Raw genomic sequence first — 16231 nt, 5'->3', positions numbered from 1 at the left:
CCACTGCCACTCATATTCTATGAAACTAACTTCTTGAGGGCCACCCCAGGGTGGGACCCCGGGAAAGTCCCTTGCCTGATGACCGCAGTGAGGGTCTATTGCTTAACTGTAGACAGGTCAAGTATAACCAATTATCAACAAGAGGAGGGGGGGAGGGGAGGGGGGAGGGAAAGGGAAGTAGGTGCCGACAGGCGTAGCCATTATGTATAAACCTAACACATTACTATAGTGCAAAGTAGAATGGTATAACATCTGTCAGTGCAATCAATAGTGCAAAAATAATATATCTATTTAAAGTCCCGACATAACTAGGAACCAGGACGACATCACTGGTTGGAGACCTGTAGAGAAAAAGTGGTTAATCAAGAAGTGGAGGGAGGGATTCAGCCAGCAGTCGACTTGGAAGCTTCAGCTTTTGAACGTTTGTTCTTCTTGGATTGTTTCTGCCAGAAGTGGCCAGTCTGGTAACGGGATCTGAGGTAGCTCAAATGTTCCTAGGAACTTTGGTAAATCCCCCAAATTTGTGCAAAATGTTGCTGATTTTCCTTCATGAGAGGCAGACAAGTTAAACGGGAAACCCCAGCGATATTTGATGTGTTTTGCCTGAAGAGCTCCAGTAAGGGGCTTCAGAGCTCGACGCATGTCCAGGGTCAGTTTAGATATATCTGGAAGCAAGGTTACTTGAGTGCCATTGAAGAAGATGGATTCTTGGGTACGTGCAGCTTGCATAATGGCATCTTTGACTGCGTAGAAATGTACCCTACAGATAACGTCTCTGGGGTGTTCCAGATTGGGGTTTCTAGGGCCCAGAGCTCTGTGGACCCGATCCAGTTCCAGGGGGGCATCCTTGTCTTTTTGCAGCAGCTCATTGAAAATGGCTATAATCGCAGGGGCTAGGTCTTTGGTTTCCACGGATTCAGGAAGGCCGCGGATGCGTATATTGTTACGTCTGGCTCTATTTTCTTGGTCATCCTGGTGATATATTAATTGTTGTATTTGCAGGGTGTGCTCATGCAGAATGGATTCATGGGTTTGCAGAGTGGAAACAGTCTCTTCTACACTGTGCTCAACTTCTTCCAGCCTGTTAGTGACATCTCTGCGCAGCTCTGCTATTTCCGGCTTATATGAGCGTTCCATTCTCTGTACACAGGCTTCAAAATCATGTTTGTTTGGGAGGGCCTTGATGTAGGTCTCCATATCCCAGCTAGTAAATGATCTGTGGGAATCTGGGGAGTGACAAGCCGATCAGAATGACTCATTCTCTAAGTCTGCAGGGGATCTGGCACGCTGTCTGTTTCTGGTGTGAGGTGTGGAGCGCTGTGAAGCAGTTCCCTGTGAGCCTGTATGTGAGCCTGAGGAGCGGGTCGGCGCTATCTTGGATGGGGGGGTGTGGTGTTTAGACCCCAGTCGGGTGAAAAATCTGTCTATATCCCCCTCTCTTTGTGGATCAGGGGTGTGCTGGGTGTCTCCCCCACCTCTCCTCCCCATTACCGACCTGTCGGCTTGAGTTGTGAAGTGGTACAAGCCTCGGAATGTCCGGCGTGTGCGGGAGCTCCAGCAGGACATGTCTGCTCACTCCGTGCGCTAGGCCACGCCCCCCGCAAGCCAGTCTTTAAACGGGAACGCAGGAGATGGTTTCTTGTGATGTGACCAAGGCGAAGGCAGGAAAGAAGTGAGCTGGACGTCTTTAAGTAGGCGGGACTGACGAGCAGATCCACAACAGCTGGTTAACTGAAGAGAAGAGAGCTGGCAATTAGCTGACAGGTGAGCAGCCAGCTCAGAGAAGGAAGGGCTGAGCCAGCCCTGACAGGCAGGAGGTTAAGGCCGGGTTCACATATGTGCGGCTGCGGTTTCATGCCTGGGGTCTGGTGTGTTTCTGTTCTCCGGTTCAGGTGTGATTTAGGTCTGAATTTTTGCCTGAATTTTCAGCTGAACTGGTTCCAAAAACGCACAGGACCCTTTTGCAATCTGCACAACGATTGTCCCACCTGTGTGAACCTGCTCCATTGAGAGCTGGACACACTCGCATGTCATGCGAATTGGATGAGGTTTTCACCTCATCCAATTCGCACATATGTGAAACCAGCCTGAAGTATAACCACACTTCACTTTCAAGTGAATCTACATGGGCAAAACATTTTGCTTTAGAGGAAATCTGTCATGAGAGAATCATGGTGGCTGCTGTTGCTGACCATTCTAACTGAAAATTATTGTTGCCTGGCTGTCATTCTGGTGCATTAGCTTCAATGCTTTTTGAGTTACTGATCTGAAACAAGTATAGAGATAAATAATTCTGATACTTATTTATAGAATGCATGTTCCAGGTCTGTGACTCAAAAATGATTAATGCCAGAACAAGCCAGTGAACAAGAATTTTTTAGAAGAAGGCTAGCAATAGAAGCCCCCATTTCTTTCATGACGGGGCTACGTTAAGGATCAGTAGATGTCTATGGCTTCCTTTTTCATTCAATTTATTGAGCTCTTCAAATAGCAAAAAAATATTGATAAATTATTTACTGTACATTTGACACATGTTGAACATATACATATTTAGGTGATCACAGTCTCATACAAACACAAATAAAAAAAGTAGAATTACCTTCATTGTGGGTGTTAAACTGCCACCATTTGGATTGCAGGAAAATGACTGACTTCTATGTGTTTCCTGAATAAGTGGCATTGCAAGGTCATCATCAAAGTTCTGAATTTCCTATAAAATAATAATAATGCTGTAAATCTTAATATTATGAACTGGAATGTGTTCCCTGTAATCCAGCTACATTCCAAGCAAGAGCATTGGATGTTTTTTTTTTGCATTTAACACTTATCCATATTATATGCTGTAATGGTTGTTTTGTAAAACTACACTGTGGCAAAGATTGTGCCAAAAGAAAGGATAACAACAATGCTGAACTCCATTTTAAAGATATCAAGACTGCATTTGTTGGGGAATCCCAGCTTAAACCGTGTTATTTTTCCAATAATGTAAATGTGCTGAAACTAGCATATTGTTAAGCAAGTGTGTGACAGACTCACCCGGGACAGAGGCTTTTGGAGGGGACTGAATGCTAGCCTCTTGCCTACCGACTATGGGCCCTGGCATTTGAGGGAGCTACAAGCATTTAGGAAGATATTCTGTTATGTAATGCAAAAGGACATTATTAAGGAGGCCATGATGGTCTCTGCCAGCTTGGGACTCAGTGGACAGATGTATGTGAAAGGAATGTTGATTAATGAGATCTGGAGAGCCCGGGTCTTTCACCCAACACTTTATTGTGCTCATTAACACACCTTTGTCTCCTAGCAAACTATTGGGGAATGTGTTTATACTTATGTGTATTGTAAGTTGTGAGTGAGGAGACAGCAAGTCTATCTTCAAAGGTCATATCTCTGAGTCACCTAGTCTGGGTAAATGATTAGATAACTAGCTCATGTTAATTAGGTTTCTGGTTACAGTTTGTATTGTCAGCCTGCAGTATATATTTGTGTGTCATCTCAAATAAATTAGTTCATGTTCAGCAACCAAACAGGTATTGCCTTGTTTGTTGTTGTCAGCTGTTGGAATATCTGATATCTATATTCAGACGTGGAGGAAGCGGTATATGAAGAAAGCACTCAAGCAGAGTGTGGGATGTTTTGTTACATTGGTGGTAAGCAGTGGAATGCTTCCTGCAGTCTAAGACATCCAAACCTCCACCTGGATCCAAGGTCTGGATAGCAGGAGAGGAGAGGTACAGATACCAGCCACCATGGAAGAGGAATTCGGAAGAAGGTTGCGAGAGATGCAGATATAGCACAGAGGACCAGTATCAGAGCAGGTCCTGCTGGGATGGTAGGATTCTATCCGCTGCGAACTCTGGAAGTAAACGCTAGCCCGTGAGCAGCACCACCAGGGAAAAATTCTCCCCTCCATCCAGGAAAGGTACTGGTCGCAGTATGGATTGCGGGCGCTGTTATTGGGAGAGAAAATGCACAAGGAGCAGACAGCTGAATTAAGCAGGCTGGTCTGGGCAGAGATGCGGCTGGATGAGAGCTACAGAGCCCTCCCGTGGCATGTATCCCAAGCATGCCCTTGGATAGCAGATGACAGCCCAAAAGAAGGCTTTGCAGCCTGGGACTGCTGTATGTGAAGCTGACAGGGGACCCTAACTTTGGGAGCGATTTGGAGTGGCAGTTGGATGAAATCATGGATTTCAGAGAAGAGCTACTGAACGTCTCGGAAGTGCACTGGGCACTGGAAGATATAGAGTTTCTGGCCATTCAGGAATGGGAGCTGGAGATTGCCTACAGATGGCTGCTAGACTCTGCTCAGCACCAGCGCTGGGCTCCCTTTGCCTGGGACTATCAGGAAATACCAGCAGACAGCTCTGAAATTCTGGCTGAAGATTTGGCAAGGTGGCATAGTAACAGTGTGCTTTGGCAACCTGCCCCCGCAGCTATCAACGCGGAGGTCTTATGGCAAATGCAGCAAGTGCTGACTGACCTTGACGAACCTAATTCTGCACAAGACAGGTTGGATGGAGGAATGTGCCTGTCCAGCAGCATGCCAGAGAATCTACAGTGGAAAATCTGGAGATTGCCATCCCCAAAGCTGAAGTGCTGACAACAGAGTAGAGTTTGCTAGCCTCTGCCCAGCACCGATAGCATCTTCTGGATTCCACGGACAGGAGATGGTGAACCTCTATCCCCAGTCACCAGTTGCAGAGACAGGGGGTGTGATAGACTTTTCTGCTGAGGAAGAACAACCTGGTAAGCCTCCAGCAGAAGAGCTGGTATCAGGGCCAAACTTCACAGAGGGTCCAAGACCTCTGCCCCACATCTGTGGCAGTTTAGGAGGCTCAGGGTGAGAAGGTGGCAGTCACTTCCCAGCAGCAGATCAGGATACAGGGGGAGAAGGGAGAGGAGGTATTCGTCATCCCTCCCCAACAGTCGGCCAGGGTGGAGGAAGCGGTCTTTCCACCCCAGCAAAGATCCGTGCACCTGGAAGACAGTACCACAGACATATCGTCCCAGCAGCCAAATGAGGAAATGGAAAAGGAAACAGCTGACTCACCTCCCCAATGGCAGCTACACAGTTTGGGAGTGGAGCCAGCCTCCTGCCCCAACGGTTAGCCGGAGCAGAGAATGTGAAGTCCCCAGCAGAAGTGCTGGCAACAGGGCAGAGTTCTACCAACCTCTGCCCAGCACCGGCAACAACTGTGGAGTTCCAGTGAGCCGGGGCAGTCGGCCCCTCTCTCCAGTGACAAGCTGATGTAGTAAAGCTTCTACTCCCAGCTGAATCACTGGCAACAGGGCAGAGGGCCGTTGGCCTCTGCCTAGCACCTACAGTTTCTCTACAGCTTCAGGAAGCTGGGGCAATCGGCCCCTCTGCCCAGCAGCAGCCCAGCCCCGGAATGTTAAAAACCACTCAGCTGAAGCTCTGGCACCCAGACAGAGAGTCAATGACCTCTGCCCCACACCTACTGAGGTCAACTATTCCTTGCAGCCAATAATGAAGATCATGCGGACAGACTATGTGAGTTCACTCTGCCCGACTAACGCCAGGTGGAGGTCTGGGACCTTGTTAGTCGACTTTTGATGGGGGAGAAATGTGACAGAATTACCCGGGACAGAGGCTTTTGGGGGGGACTGAATGCTAGCCTCTTGCCTACCTACTATTATGTTATGTAATGCAAAAGGACATTATTAAGGAGGCCATGATGGTCTCTGCCAGCTTGGGACTCAGTGGACAGATGTATGTGAAAGGAATGCTGATTAATGAGATCTGGAAAGCCCGGGTCTTTCACCCAACAGTTTATTGTGCTCATTAACACACCTTTGTCTCCTAGCAAACTATTGGGGGTTGTGTTTATACTTATGTGTATTGTAAGTTGTGAGTGAGGAGACAGCAAGTCTACCCTGAAAGGTCATATCTCTGAGTCACCTAGTCTGGGTAAATGATTAGATAACTAGCTCATGTTAATTAGGTTTCTGGTTACAGTTTGTATTGTCAACCTGCAGTATATATTTGTGTGTCATCTCAAATAAATCAGTTCATGTTCAGCAACCAAATGAGTATTGCCTTGTTTGTTGTTGTCAGCAGTTGGAATATCTGATATCTATATTCAGACTGGGAGGAAGCGGTATATGATGAAAGCACTCAAGCGGAGTGTGGGACGTTTCATTACAAAGTGCATCTGTAAAATGCATATAGAGTAGAAAAAACATTAAAGTGTTACTAAACCCACAACAGTAAAATTAGTCTGTATATGCAGTAAAGCATGCTTATTATACTCACTGTGGAACCTAAAGGGTTAACCCTCATTGTATAAAAAGGCTGTTTGATCCTTTTTGTTTTGGGGGGGAGGGTGCACGTGATCAGCACAGGGCCAATCTGCACTGTCCAGACAGAGGGTCAAGGGTCCTGGAGCCTCATAGGATAGTCAGAGTAAAATTAAATCTCCTCCTACAAGCTTTAACCAGACACCCATAGAGGTCATAAGCTTGCTATATACTGCTGATGAGAAAGGGTATTTAGCAGTTTATATTTACTAAAATAATTGCATTTCCATGTTCTGTGTATTGTGGGAGACCAGATATAGTGATGGGTTTAGTAACACTTTAATTACCCATAATCTGTCCTATTGGTATCCTTGGCATTATTTATACTATTAAAGTAAATCTAAAGATAATTTTTTATTTAGTTTAGGACAGAGTAGGGAAGGATTAAAACCCATGTAAGGTTGTTTGTGTAATTATTGAGCAAATTTTCATTCAGTTAATTTCCCAGAGTCTCAACAGGAAGTTACAGGAAATCTCTTAAAGTGAGAATTTCCCTTTTAGTTGTCCCTGGAACAGGTATCCCTTAACTCCCTTACTGGGGACAACTCTAAAGATTTGGACTGACCCCTCAATTTCTTTATCGGTGACAATTGTCATGAGCACAAACAAAGGGGGGGGGGGGCACGGACAGCAATAGAAACTCGAAAGAGAATCAAATCCTTCCCACTCTAGCTAAAACTAAAAAAAAGTTTTGCCTAAAGATATCATAATCATTTGAGTGCCAGTATGTAATACCCCTTTTTACCATTTTTGAGTTTCATGTGCTGTGGTTTGTTGTTGCATTTGACTGACAATTACTCCATCATGTACCCAAATTCATTTTATACAATTTTTTTTTTTTGAGTGATAGAGAATATCTAAATGAAAAAAGAAGAAAAACTGAAAGAAAATTGTTATCTTTACTTAACATGATTACTTTACTTAAAATAAAAATACCAGCCCCTAAAAAGACCCTTTTTTGGAAATTAGACACCCAATAGTGATGTAATTTTTGGCACTTTTTTTTTAGAAAATAAGGACAGATGCTGGTATTGATTGGGAAAAAACATGGGCCTTGGCAATTATGCACTAGATAAAGCACATACAGAGGAAGGAGAAGATAAAAGGGTTATTGTACAGAGCACAAACAGCAGGGGAACAGAGATGAGTAGGTTAATATGCAGATGTGCGAGATAAGGGAGGTGGTCTTTCTATGACCAATCACAGCAACCACAATGTACAGAGCCACTCAGGTTGGCTCTATACACTGTATGTGAATATTGGCGCAACGGTTGTCTGGTGGTGCTTTATGTAGTGCCGTTTATAAACAGTGCTGTTTAAATAACTGTCTACCACTTTACCACTGATAAACAAACAGTGTTAAGTTAGGGCTTAAAGACACCCCTGAAGCCAGCAAAGCTAATATATCAGAAATATATCACTGTTAAGTAAAAGATAACTTCACAGCCAAGGAAATGTTTCTGATACTTACAAAACTGTAGATATGAAAAAAGAATTTCCAAGAAGGCTTTTTATTGCAGAAGAGATATAGGGCTTAAAGGCACCCCTGAAGCCAGCAAAGCTAATATATCAGACATATATCACTGTTAAGTAAAAGGAAAAAGGAATTTTCAAGAAGGCTTTTTATTGCAGAGGAGATATGGGGGGAGGGGGGATTCCAAGAGGTTCCAACACTTTTTTAGCAATATGGCTCCTTTAAAGTGGCGTGCGCCTAAGGAATATTTTGCAGTTTTGCAATATATGTGCCACATTTAGGTAATTCTTACTACCATCAGTTTACAGATGATCAAACTGGCAGTAATTAAGACCTCCTAGTTGGCGTACAGGGAGATGCAAGTGCTCCAAGTAAGGCATTGAGACAGCTTCCTGCACAAGGTTCCCTGGTTTCTCTGAAGTCAGCAGCACCAGCATCATAGTAATTGAGAACTCATTCCTAGCCCCTTTCATCTGCGGGATGGGAGATTCCCAGGCCAACAGGTGCAAGTAAACAAAGGAGTGAGGGTGCTGGTGACATTGCTACCTAAATATGACCATTTTTGTATTTGGACAATTGTGTTATAAGCCGCGCACTAAAAACTTCTCCCTTTACTAACCACTCCTGTCCTGACACTGCCCATTCACACGCAGCCTCTGTCGGGCCTGAAATATACTGCATTGAATGACACTGAACTCCACCGATATAATGAGGGCATGTAAGCAGAGTTAGAGAGTTCTGTTGCCTGAATACAGCAACAAGCAGCTGACAGATACATGAACCTATTAACCGCACCAACACTTGTCATGCCGAGGATCTATAGAATTCTAAAGAGTGGCCACGTCCATGTCACTTTTTATGAATTCCACTGACTATGGGGTTGATTTACTAAACTGGAAATTGCAAAATCTGGTGCACTTGTGCATAGTAGCCAATCAGCTTCTAACATCAGCTTGTTCAATTAAGCTTTAACAATAAAACCTGGAAGCTGATTGGCTACTATGCAGAGCTGCACCAGATTTTGCACTGTTCCGTTTTAGTAAATCAACCCCAATGTCTCTTTTGCAATAAAGGCTTCTTATCTTCCTGTTTGCAAACTTCTTTAGAATGTCCATACTTGGCATGCCTTGGTGGTGGGATGAATTAACAGTTAAGTCATCCCAGGTCAGCCAATCAGGATGGCCGAAGGAGCCAAACCCCAAAGCAGTCTCGGCAAAGATGACCGCATCAGCGAGGGAGTTCACAGGTGGGGAGGTGAATATTGCAGACGTTCCACTTTACCATTAAATTAGTATAGAAATAGTATAGTACAGACAGTCCCCAGGTTACAAACACCCGACTTACAAACGACTCCTACTTACAAACGGAGGGAGACAACAGGAGGTGAGAGGAAATCTACCCCTAGAAAGGGAAATTCACTACTGTAGGAGTTATTATGGGAACAAGGTACCTCCACTGAAGCTTTAGCACCAATCCTTGTTTCCACAACAACCCAAAATTTTCTAAATCCAATTGTCATTGGGACAGAAAGTGAGATGAAATCTCCTGAACAGGGACATAGACAGCAAAACAAACGTTACAGGGGTGTTAACCTTTCCCTATGCTACCCAAAAAGCTTACAAACCGTTTTTTTGGCTGGAGTTACGCTTAGAAAAAATTTACCTGTTCCGACTTACATACAAATTTAACTTCAGAAAAATCCTACAGACCCTATCTTGTTTGTACCCGGGAACTGCCTGTATATGAAAAAACAGTACATTATCACTTGTTGCCTACTCTAAGCAGTATGTATCTTAACTAGTAAAACTCAAAAACTAATAATTTGTTTCCCTCTGTAATTGAACCTTTCTCTTTTTATTGGCAAGGTTAATTTACTGACCCCCTGGCTGCTTATACTCACCTTACTTCTGTTCTTATGATGCCCTGTCCTTCACAAGTAAAGAGAAGCATGTGTAAGCTCCAAGTTGATCCAGTTATGCCCTGTACACACGATCGGAATTTCCGCCAGAAAAAACTTGTTTTTTTCCAACGGAATTCCGCTCAAGCTTGCCTTGCATACACACGGTCACACAAAAGTTCTCTGAACTTTCGACCGTCAAGAACGCAGTGACGTACAACACTAGGACGAGTCGTGAACATGAAGTTCAATTCTTCTGAGCATGCATCGAATTGTTTCCGAGCATGCATCGTTTTTTGCGCGTCGAAATTGCATACAGACGAACGGAATTTCCGGGAAAATAGAGAACCTGCTCTCAATCTTTTGCTGGCTGGAATTCCGCCAGCAAAAGTACGATTGAGCAATTGAGCATACACCCAGTCGGAATTTCTGACCAAAAGCTCACATCCCACTTTTGCTGGTGGAATTTCTGATCGTGTGTATGGGGCTTTAGAGTCTAAACTGAGATTTGGACTCTCTCCCCACCCCCATATTACATGGACCAGGCCTGACGATTGGTTACTCAGGTGTTACATTGGGGAAGGAAGAGGAGAGAGTCACATGTTTTGCCATACCTGGAAGTACTGGGTATTTTATATCTCTCTGGAAAAAGCACATTTTTAGATGGAGTCATAAAAATCTAAAATTATAACAGAAACCCTTTTTATTCCTACATTGATATCCATAGAATTTAAATGCCTTGACCACTCAAACATTCCTATTCATCTTGTAGCACAAAGTCTATTTCTGGTAGGATGCTTTACCAATAAAAGTAATCCACTTTTTGCAAATGCATTTACACATCGTCTTTCTTGACAAATACGTGTTAAACATACATCCTTATCACATTCCATACAGTTTAGACTAGGAGCAAGGGGGGTTATTTACGAAAGGCAAATCCACTTTGCACTGCAAGTGCACTTGGAAGTGCAGTCGCTGTAGATCTGAAGGGAAGCTCTGCTGATTTTATCATCCAATCATGTACAAGCTAAAATGCTGTTTTGTATTTTCCTTGCATGTCCCCCTCAGATCTACAGCAAATGCACTTCCAAGTGCACTTGTAGGGCAAAGTGGATTTGCCTTTAGTAAATAACCCCCAAGGTCTCCATTATACAGCAGAACAGAGCAGCTTCTACTGTATAATATAGTTTGTAATGCCACCTAGTGTTGACAGAAGGTTAATGAACTTAGATGCTTAGACACTTTTACTGCCCCAGTGTTGACAGAATACTCACCACTATTTCTGAAAGCATTCTAAAATTACCGCATTTTTTTCCACACCTGCCTTATGCCCCGTACACACGGTCGGACATTGATCGAACATTCCGACAACAAAATCCTAGGATTTTTTCCGACGGATGTTGGCTCAAACTTGTCTTGCATACACACAGTCACACAAAGTTGTTGGAAAATCCGATCATTCTGAACGCGGTGACGTAAAACACGTACGTCGGGACTATTAACGGGGCAGTAGCCAATAGCTTTCATCTCTGTATTTATTCTGAGAATGCATGGCACTTTGTGCGTCGGATTTGTGTACACATGATCGGAAATTCCGACAACGGATTTTGTTGTCTGAAAATTTTATAGCCTGCTCTCAAACTTTGTGTGTCGGAAAATCCGATGGAAAATGTGTGATAGAGCCCACACACGGTCGGAATTTCCAACAACAAGGTCCTATCACACATTTTCCGTCTGAAAATCCGACCGTGTGTACGGGGCATAAGACTATTGCACAGTCTTGGGCTGACGCCTTAAGAGTTCCTTTCACTGGAACTAAGGGGCCAAGCCCAACCCCTGAAAAACAACCCCAAACCATAATCCCCCCTCCACCAAATGACTTAGACCAGTGCACAAAGCAAGGTCCATAAAGACATGGATAAGCGAGTTTGGGGTGGAGGAACTTGACTGGCCTGCACAGAGTCCTGACCTCAACCCAATAGAATACCTTTGGGATGAATTAGAGCGGAGAATGCGAGCCAGGCCTTCTTGTCCAACATCAATGCCTGACCTCATAAATGTGCTTCTGGAAGAATGGTCAAACATTCTCATAGACACACTCCTAAACCTTGTGGACAGCCTTCCCAGAATAATTAAAGCTGTTATAGCTGTAAAGGGTGGGCCAACTCAATATTGAACCCTATGGACTAAGACTGGGATGCCATTAAAGTTCATGTGCGTGTAAAGGCAGGCGTCCCAATACTTTTAGTAAATAGTGTACAGTATTTAGAACCCCATCCTGGACTGCTTCAATAAACAGCCAGCCCAGGACTGTGACTGTTTTATGAAAACATTGTGGGGGAGCAGAGGACCTAAACTTAATTTATCCCAAATCCTTATAAAAAACAGTAAAATCAAAAAGAAAAAATAATGGTGTACTTTGGTAATCCTACCAGCAGGTGTTTAATAATTTGATCTTTATCAGCCAGTTTATCCTGCAAGCTGTTTATAAGCTGCAGTTCTTCCATCCGATGCTGCTTCTTTGCCTTATCTTCCATCTCCTTCAGCCTGTGTACATAAAAGAGGAAAACAGTTTGAAGTCTGACATATGATCAGCTACAGATATGTCTTTATCTTGCAGCAATACAGAAATCCCAAATGCATGAACCTGATCCCTAAAAACTAATTATTTCTGTTCCTTTTCACTTTCAGTATTTAGAAATTAGGATTCTAATTCTACCAGCAAAAGTTTACCCAAAATGTATCTGTAAAAAGTGCACAAATGTCATAATCTTTGAAAAAAAATAACGGCTATAACAAATTATGTCAATCATGAGTGCTGCCATATTTCTCATTTATTTACATGCTCCCTATTAGAATGACAGATAAACCACATTAAACTAATTTTTAGTAATTAAATGCTTACAATACAGTGAACCCATTGATTTAAATTGCTAATCAATGGCAAAACATATTAAACAAGCATTAAAATTATCCGTATTTAAGTTTGCATAACTGGCAGAGCACCCCAGGATCCATGAAGATCGGAGAGCTCTATCATGAAATTGGGATTTTATGAACTAAAGTAGCACATGGCACCACATCATTGGTTTATTGATCCATTCAGGTGGACAGCCTTGCTGGAAGAGGGGATGAGGCCCAGGTCAGCTTTAATTTGAGAAGCCCCTATTTGAATAGTGGTCTTCGAGCCCTGTAGGAGCTTTATAAGAATTGATACAAGAGAGATAGGGATTCACCTCTCTTGGCTCTGCAGTAACATTGTAAGTTTAGACTGTTGGCCCATCACTGAATAAAGAAAGTGCTGGGAAGAGACTGGCTGACTTTTACTGACCAATCTTTCTTTTACTGACCAGCCTTCCTCCTCCTGGGCCTCTTCATGTGATCTATTGCAAACTGCAAACTGCAGAATGAATGCTACTGAAATGCCTATCAAGTACAAAAACTCCACTATCTTGCTGAACCATGGAAATAACTTAAAAGGTAAGAAAAGGTCACGTAATGGACTGTTACCTGATAAGGATGGTTAAAAATATTACTCTGAAGCCATGGTGAATCTTTCCTAGGAGTAGTCATCATTTTATAGTAAAGTGGTTGTAAAGCCTAAACATATTTAACCTCAATACATTCTTTGTATTAAAGTGGAAATCCACCCACTTTTACAACTCTTCAGCATCCCTCACTAAACTGTGCACTGTAAACGAATTGGATATTTTTTTCTTTTTTTCTCAGCACCTACTGTATATCTGCTGTATTCATTTTTCACTTCCTCCTCCCTGGCCGTGGCCCATCGCATCATTTCCTGTTTGCAATGCCTTCTGGGAAGGGGCGGCAACTTCCTCTGACACTGCTGTTACTATGGAAACCTGACCTGAAACCTATCACAATGCTTGTGCTGCACTGAGCATGTGCGAGATCTGCAAGGCTGAGATCCAGGAAGAAATACAGTCTGGCTTCAGATGCCCACACTTAAGATGGCCACGGCCTGCTGTAAGTTTATAAAATAACAAGTTACTGCTATAAACAAAACAGACCTTAGTTTACAGACTAACTTTTCTAGACTACATTAAGCTTGTGTATTATAGGGGTTTTTTTATTTAAAAAGTATAATTTCGGCCGTAACACCACTTTAAGGTAAAAAATATTCGATCCAGCACCGTGCACATCTGCAGCTTTTCTCTGCCCTCACTTCCTAGTTTTGCTGGCTTTGCTGAGGCTCCAACTGCTGTTAACAGGGCCGGCACAAGCATAAGGCTGATTGGGCAGCCATCTTAGGGCTCCAGGGTCAGGGGTGGAAAAATTGGATTTCTAGAGTTCTTTCAGATTTTTTAACCACTTCCCACCCAAGGTACATCATATGACGTCCTGGACTTTGAGTGGGGATATCTGAATGATGCCTGCAGCTGCAGATATCATTTTTTTTCAGCCAGCGATTCCCTGCACCGTAAGAACAAGTTCAGCTGCTTGATCGTTCTTACAGGCGGCGGGAGGGGGTGCCCCCCCCCCCCACTCCCACCACCCTCAGGTGCTTCTACCGACTCACCCGTGTGATCGGTGAGCCGGAGAAGGAACTCCGCTGATGCCGGAAGTTAGCCATTGAGAAAACCAAGGGCCAGATGGTCCCCGGCAGTCTCTATGACTCTCGGACGTTATGAGGTCACGCCCAGGCCTTACAGACCCCACATCTCTCCATAAAGAGGACCTGTCACACACTATTCCTATTACAAGGGATGTTTTCATTGGAATGTAATAGGAATAAAAGTGATCAATTTTTTTTTTAAAGGGAAAGTATAAAAATTAAAAAATTCAAATAATATAAACAATAAAAAAAGAAAAAAAAATGTAAGCATCCCCGTCCCCACGTGCTCGCGCGCAGAAGAGAATGCATACGTACGTTGCACTCGCATATGTGAAACGACGTTCAAACCACACATCTGAGGTATCACTGCGACCGTTAGAGACTAATAATTCTAGCCCAAGACCTTCTCTGTATCTCTAAACAGGTAGCCTGTAAAAAAAATGTAAGCGCCGCCTAGGGAGATTTTTAAGTACCAAAGTTTGGCACTATTCCATGAACCTGCGCAATTTTAAAGCGTGACATGTTAGGTATCTATTTACTCAACGTAACATCATCTTTCACATTATACAAAGAAATTGGGCTGACTTTACTGTTTTTGTTTTTTTTTTTTAATTCCAAAGACAGTGTGACATAAAAGGTTGCAATGACCGCCATTTTATTCACATGGGTGTCTGCTAAAAAAACATATATAATGTTTGGGGGTTCTCGGTAATTTTCTAGAAAAAAATTATGGTTTCTACATGTAGGAGCGAAGTGCCAGAATAGGCCTGGGCTATGTGTTTACAAGGGACAGCAGGGAGCGGGAGTGAAGGGAGAGAGACAGAGGTGGGGGAATGAAGTTCCGCCATGTTCCAGCTGCAAAACTGGGTATGAGGGCCACATGAAATGTGGAGGGCCTTGTGTTTGACATATGTGGCCTAAGGAATATGTAATTTCTTTCCAGCTATACAATGTTTGAGTCATAGTGAAATTTCAAATGTATTTAAAGAACATCTACTACTACAACTCCAAACACAACTTATTAAATATGATATACGGTATGTATTTATTGCACATGTCTAGATTCCCACCTGCTGCATTTCAGGAAATACATAATCATACATCATGCTCTAAGGCGGCCTTACTCTTATGGATTTTCTCCTGGGTTGAACAAGACACAATCAATTGAATTTTCCATCTATCCTGGACAATGCAGATGGAGGAATCTCTTTAGCCGAATATTGTATTTAGGCAGCCACAGCATCTGCAGGAATTGGGTGAAATTCAAGCCGTGTATCTCTACCTTTAATTTTTGGACTGGTGTAGTAGTATTCATGCAAGGAGGATGATAATCCTAATAATATATGTCTAATACAAGTTGTACACGATAAAAAGGAATTTACACTGCTTGCTTGTAGTTCGGGATCCCTCTGCTCTCACAGCTTGTCAGTCAGTGCAGTAAACCAGCCGTGTATCTGATTCCCTTAGGGAAGCAATTATCTGTCTACAAAGAACAAGGGTAGGAGATGTCTCCAGGACATTCTGCTGCTTTTCAGTTTAGTGATACTAGCAAGTCAAATGTCACATATAACTTTCATTCTTTTTTTCAACAAAGAGATCTGGCAGAATAAAAATGTAGCCTTAGTATGTTATACTGTAGGTTTGCATGAACTTACTCAGCTTCCAAGGTAACAATCTTTGCCTGAAGGAAAGTCTGAGCGCTGCTAAATTTGGACACTATGGACTGGATCTCCTGCTGGTGACTTTGTCTTAATGCATCCAGTTCAATTCTTTGTTTCATTTTAAGTTCTTCTTGATTTCTTTCCATGAAATGAAAAATTGTTAAAAGCAACAGTCAAAACAAGCACAATTAGCTAAAACAATTCTGTTAAAAAAAAGAGCAGTTTCTGCTGCAGATAACACACATACATTATCACTTTAATGATTTACAGAGTGTTAAATCACATGATGTCCACAAGAGGGC

At 43.0% G+C, this 16231-nt stretch overlaps 1 protein-coding gene across 1 annotated transcript in view; it reads right to left on the bottom strand.

Moving 5' to 3' along the window:
• FAM184B (family with sequence similarity 184 member B) overlaps positions 1 to 16231 on the bottom strand; it is a 167423-nt gene that overhangs the window by 13048 nt on the left and 138144 nt on the right. The window contains exons 10-12 of the mRNA XM_073609566.1: positions 15924 to 16067; positions 12125 to 12239; positions 2600 to 2710 (exon numbers count right to left, since the gene is read on the bottom strand). Of these exons, the coding sequence (XP_073465667.1) occupies positions 2600 to 2710; positions 12125 to 12239; positions 15924 to 16067 (370 nt within the window). The remainder of the gene's footprint in view (positions 1 to 2599; positions 2711 to 12124; positions 12240 to 15923; positions 16068 to 16231) is intronic.

Source organism: Aquarana catesbeiana, linkage group LG01 (genome assembly GCF_042186555.1).
Source record: "Aquarana catesbeiana isolate 2022-GZ linkage group LG01, ASM4218655v1, whole genome shotgun sequence".
Taxonomy (NCBI): Eukaryota; Metazoa; Chordata; class Amphibia; order Anura; family Ranidae; genus Aquarana; species Aquarana catesbeiana.
The sequence above is the reverse complement of the archived record's forward strand: the minus strand, read 5'-3'. Positions and strand labels throughout refer to the sequence as shown.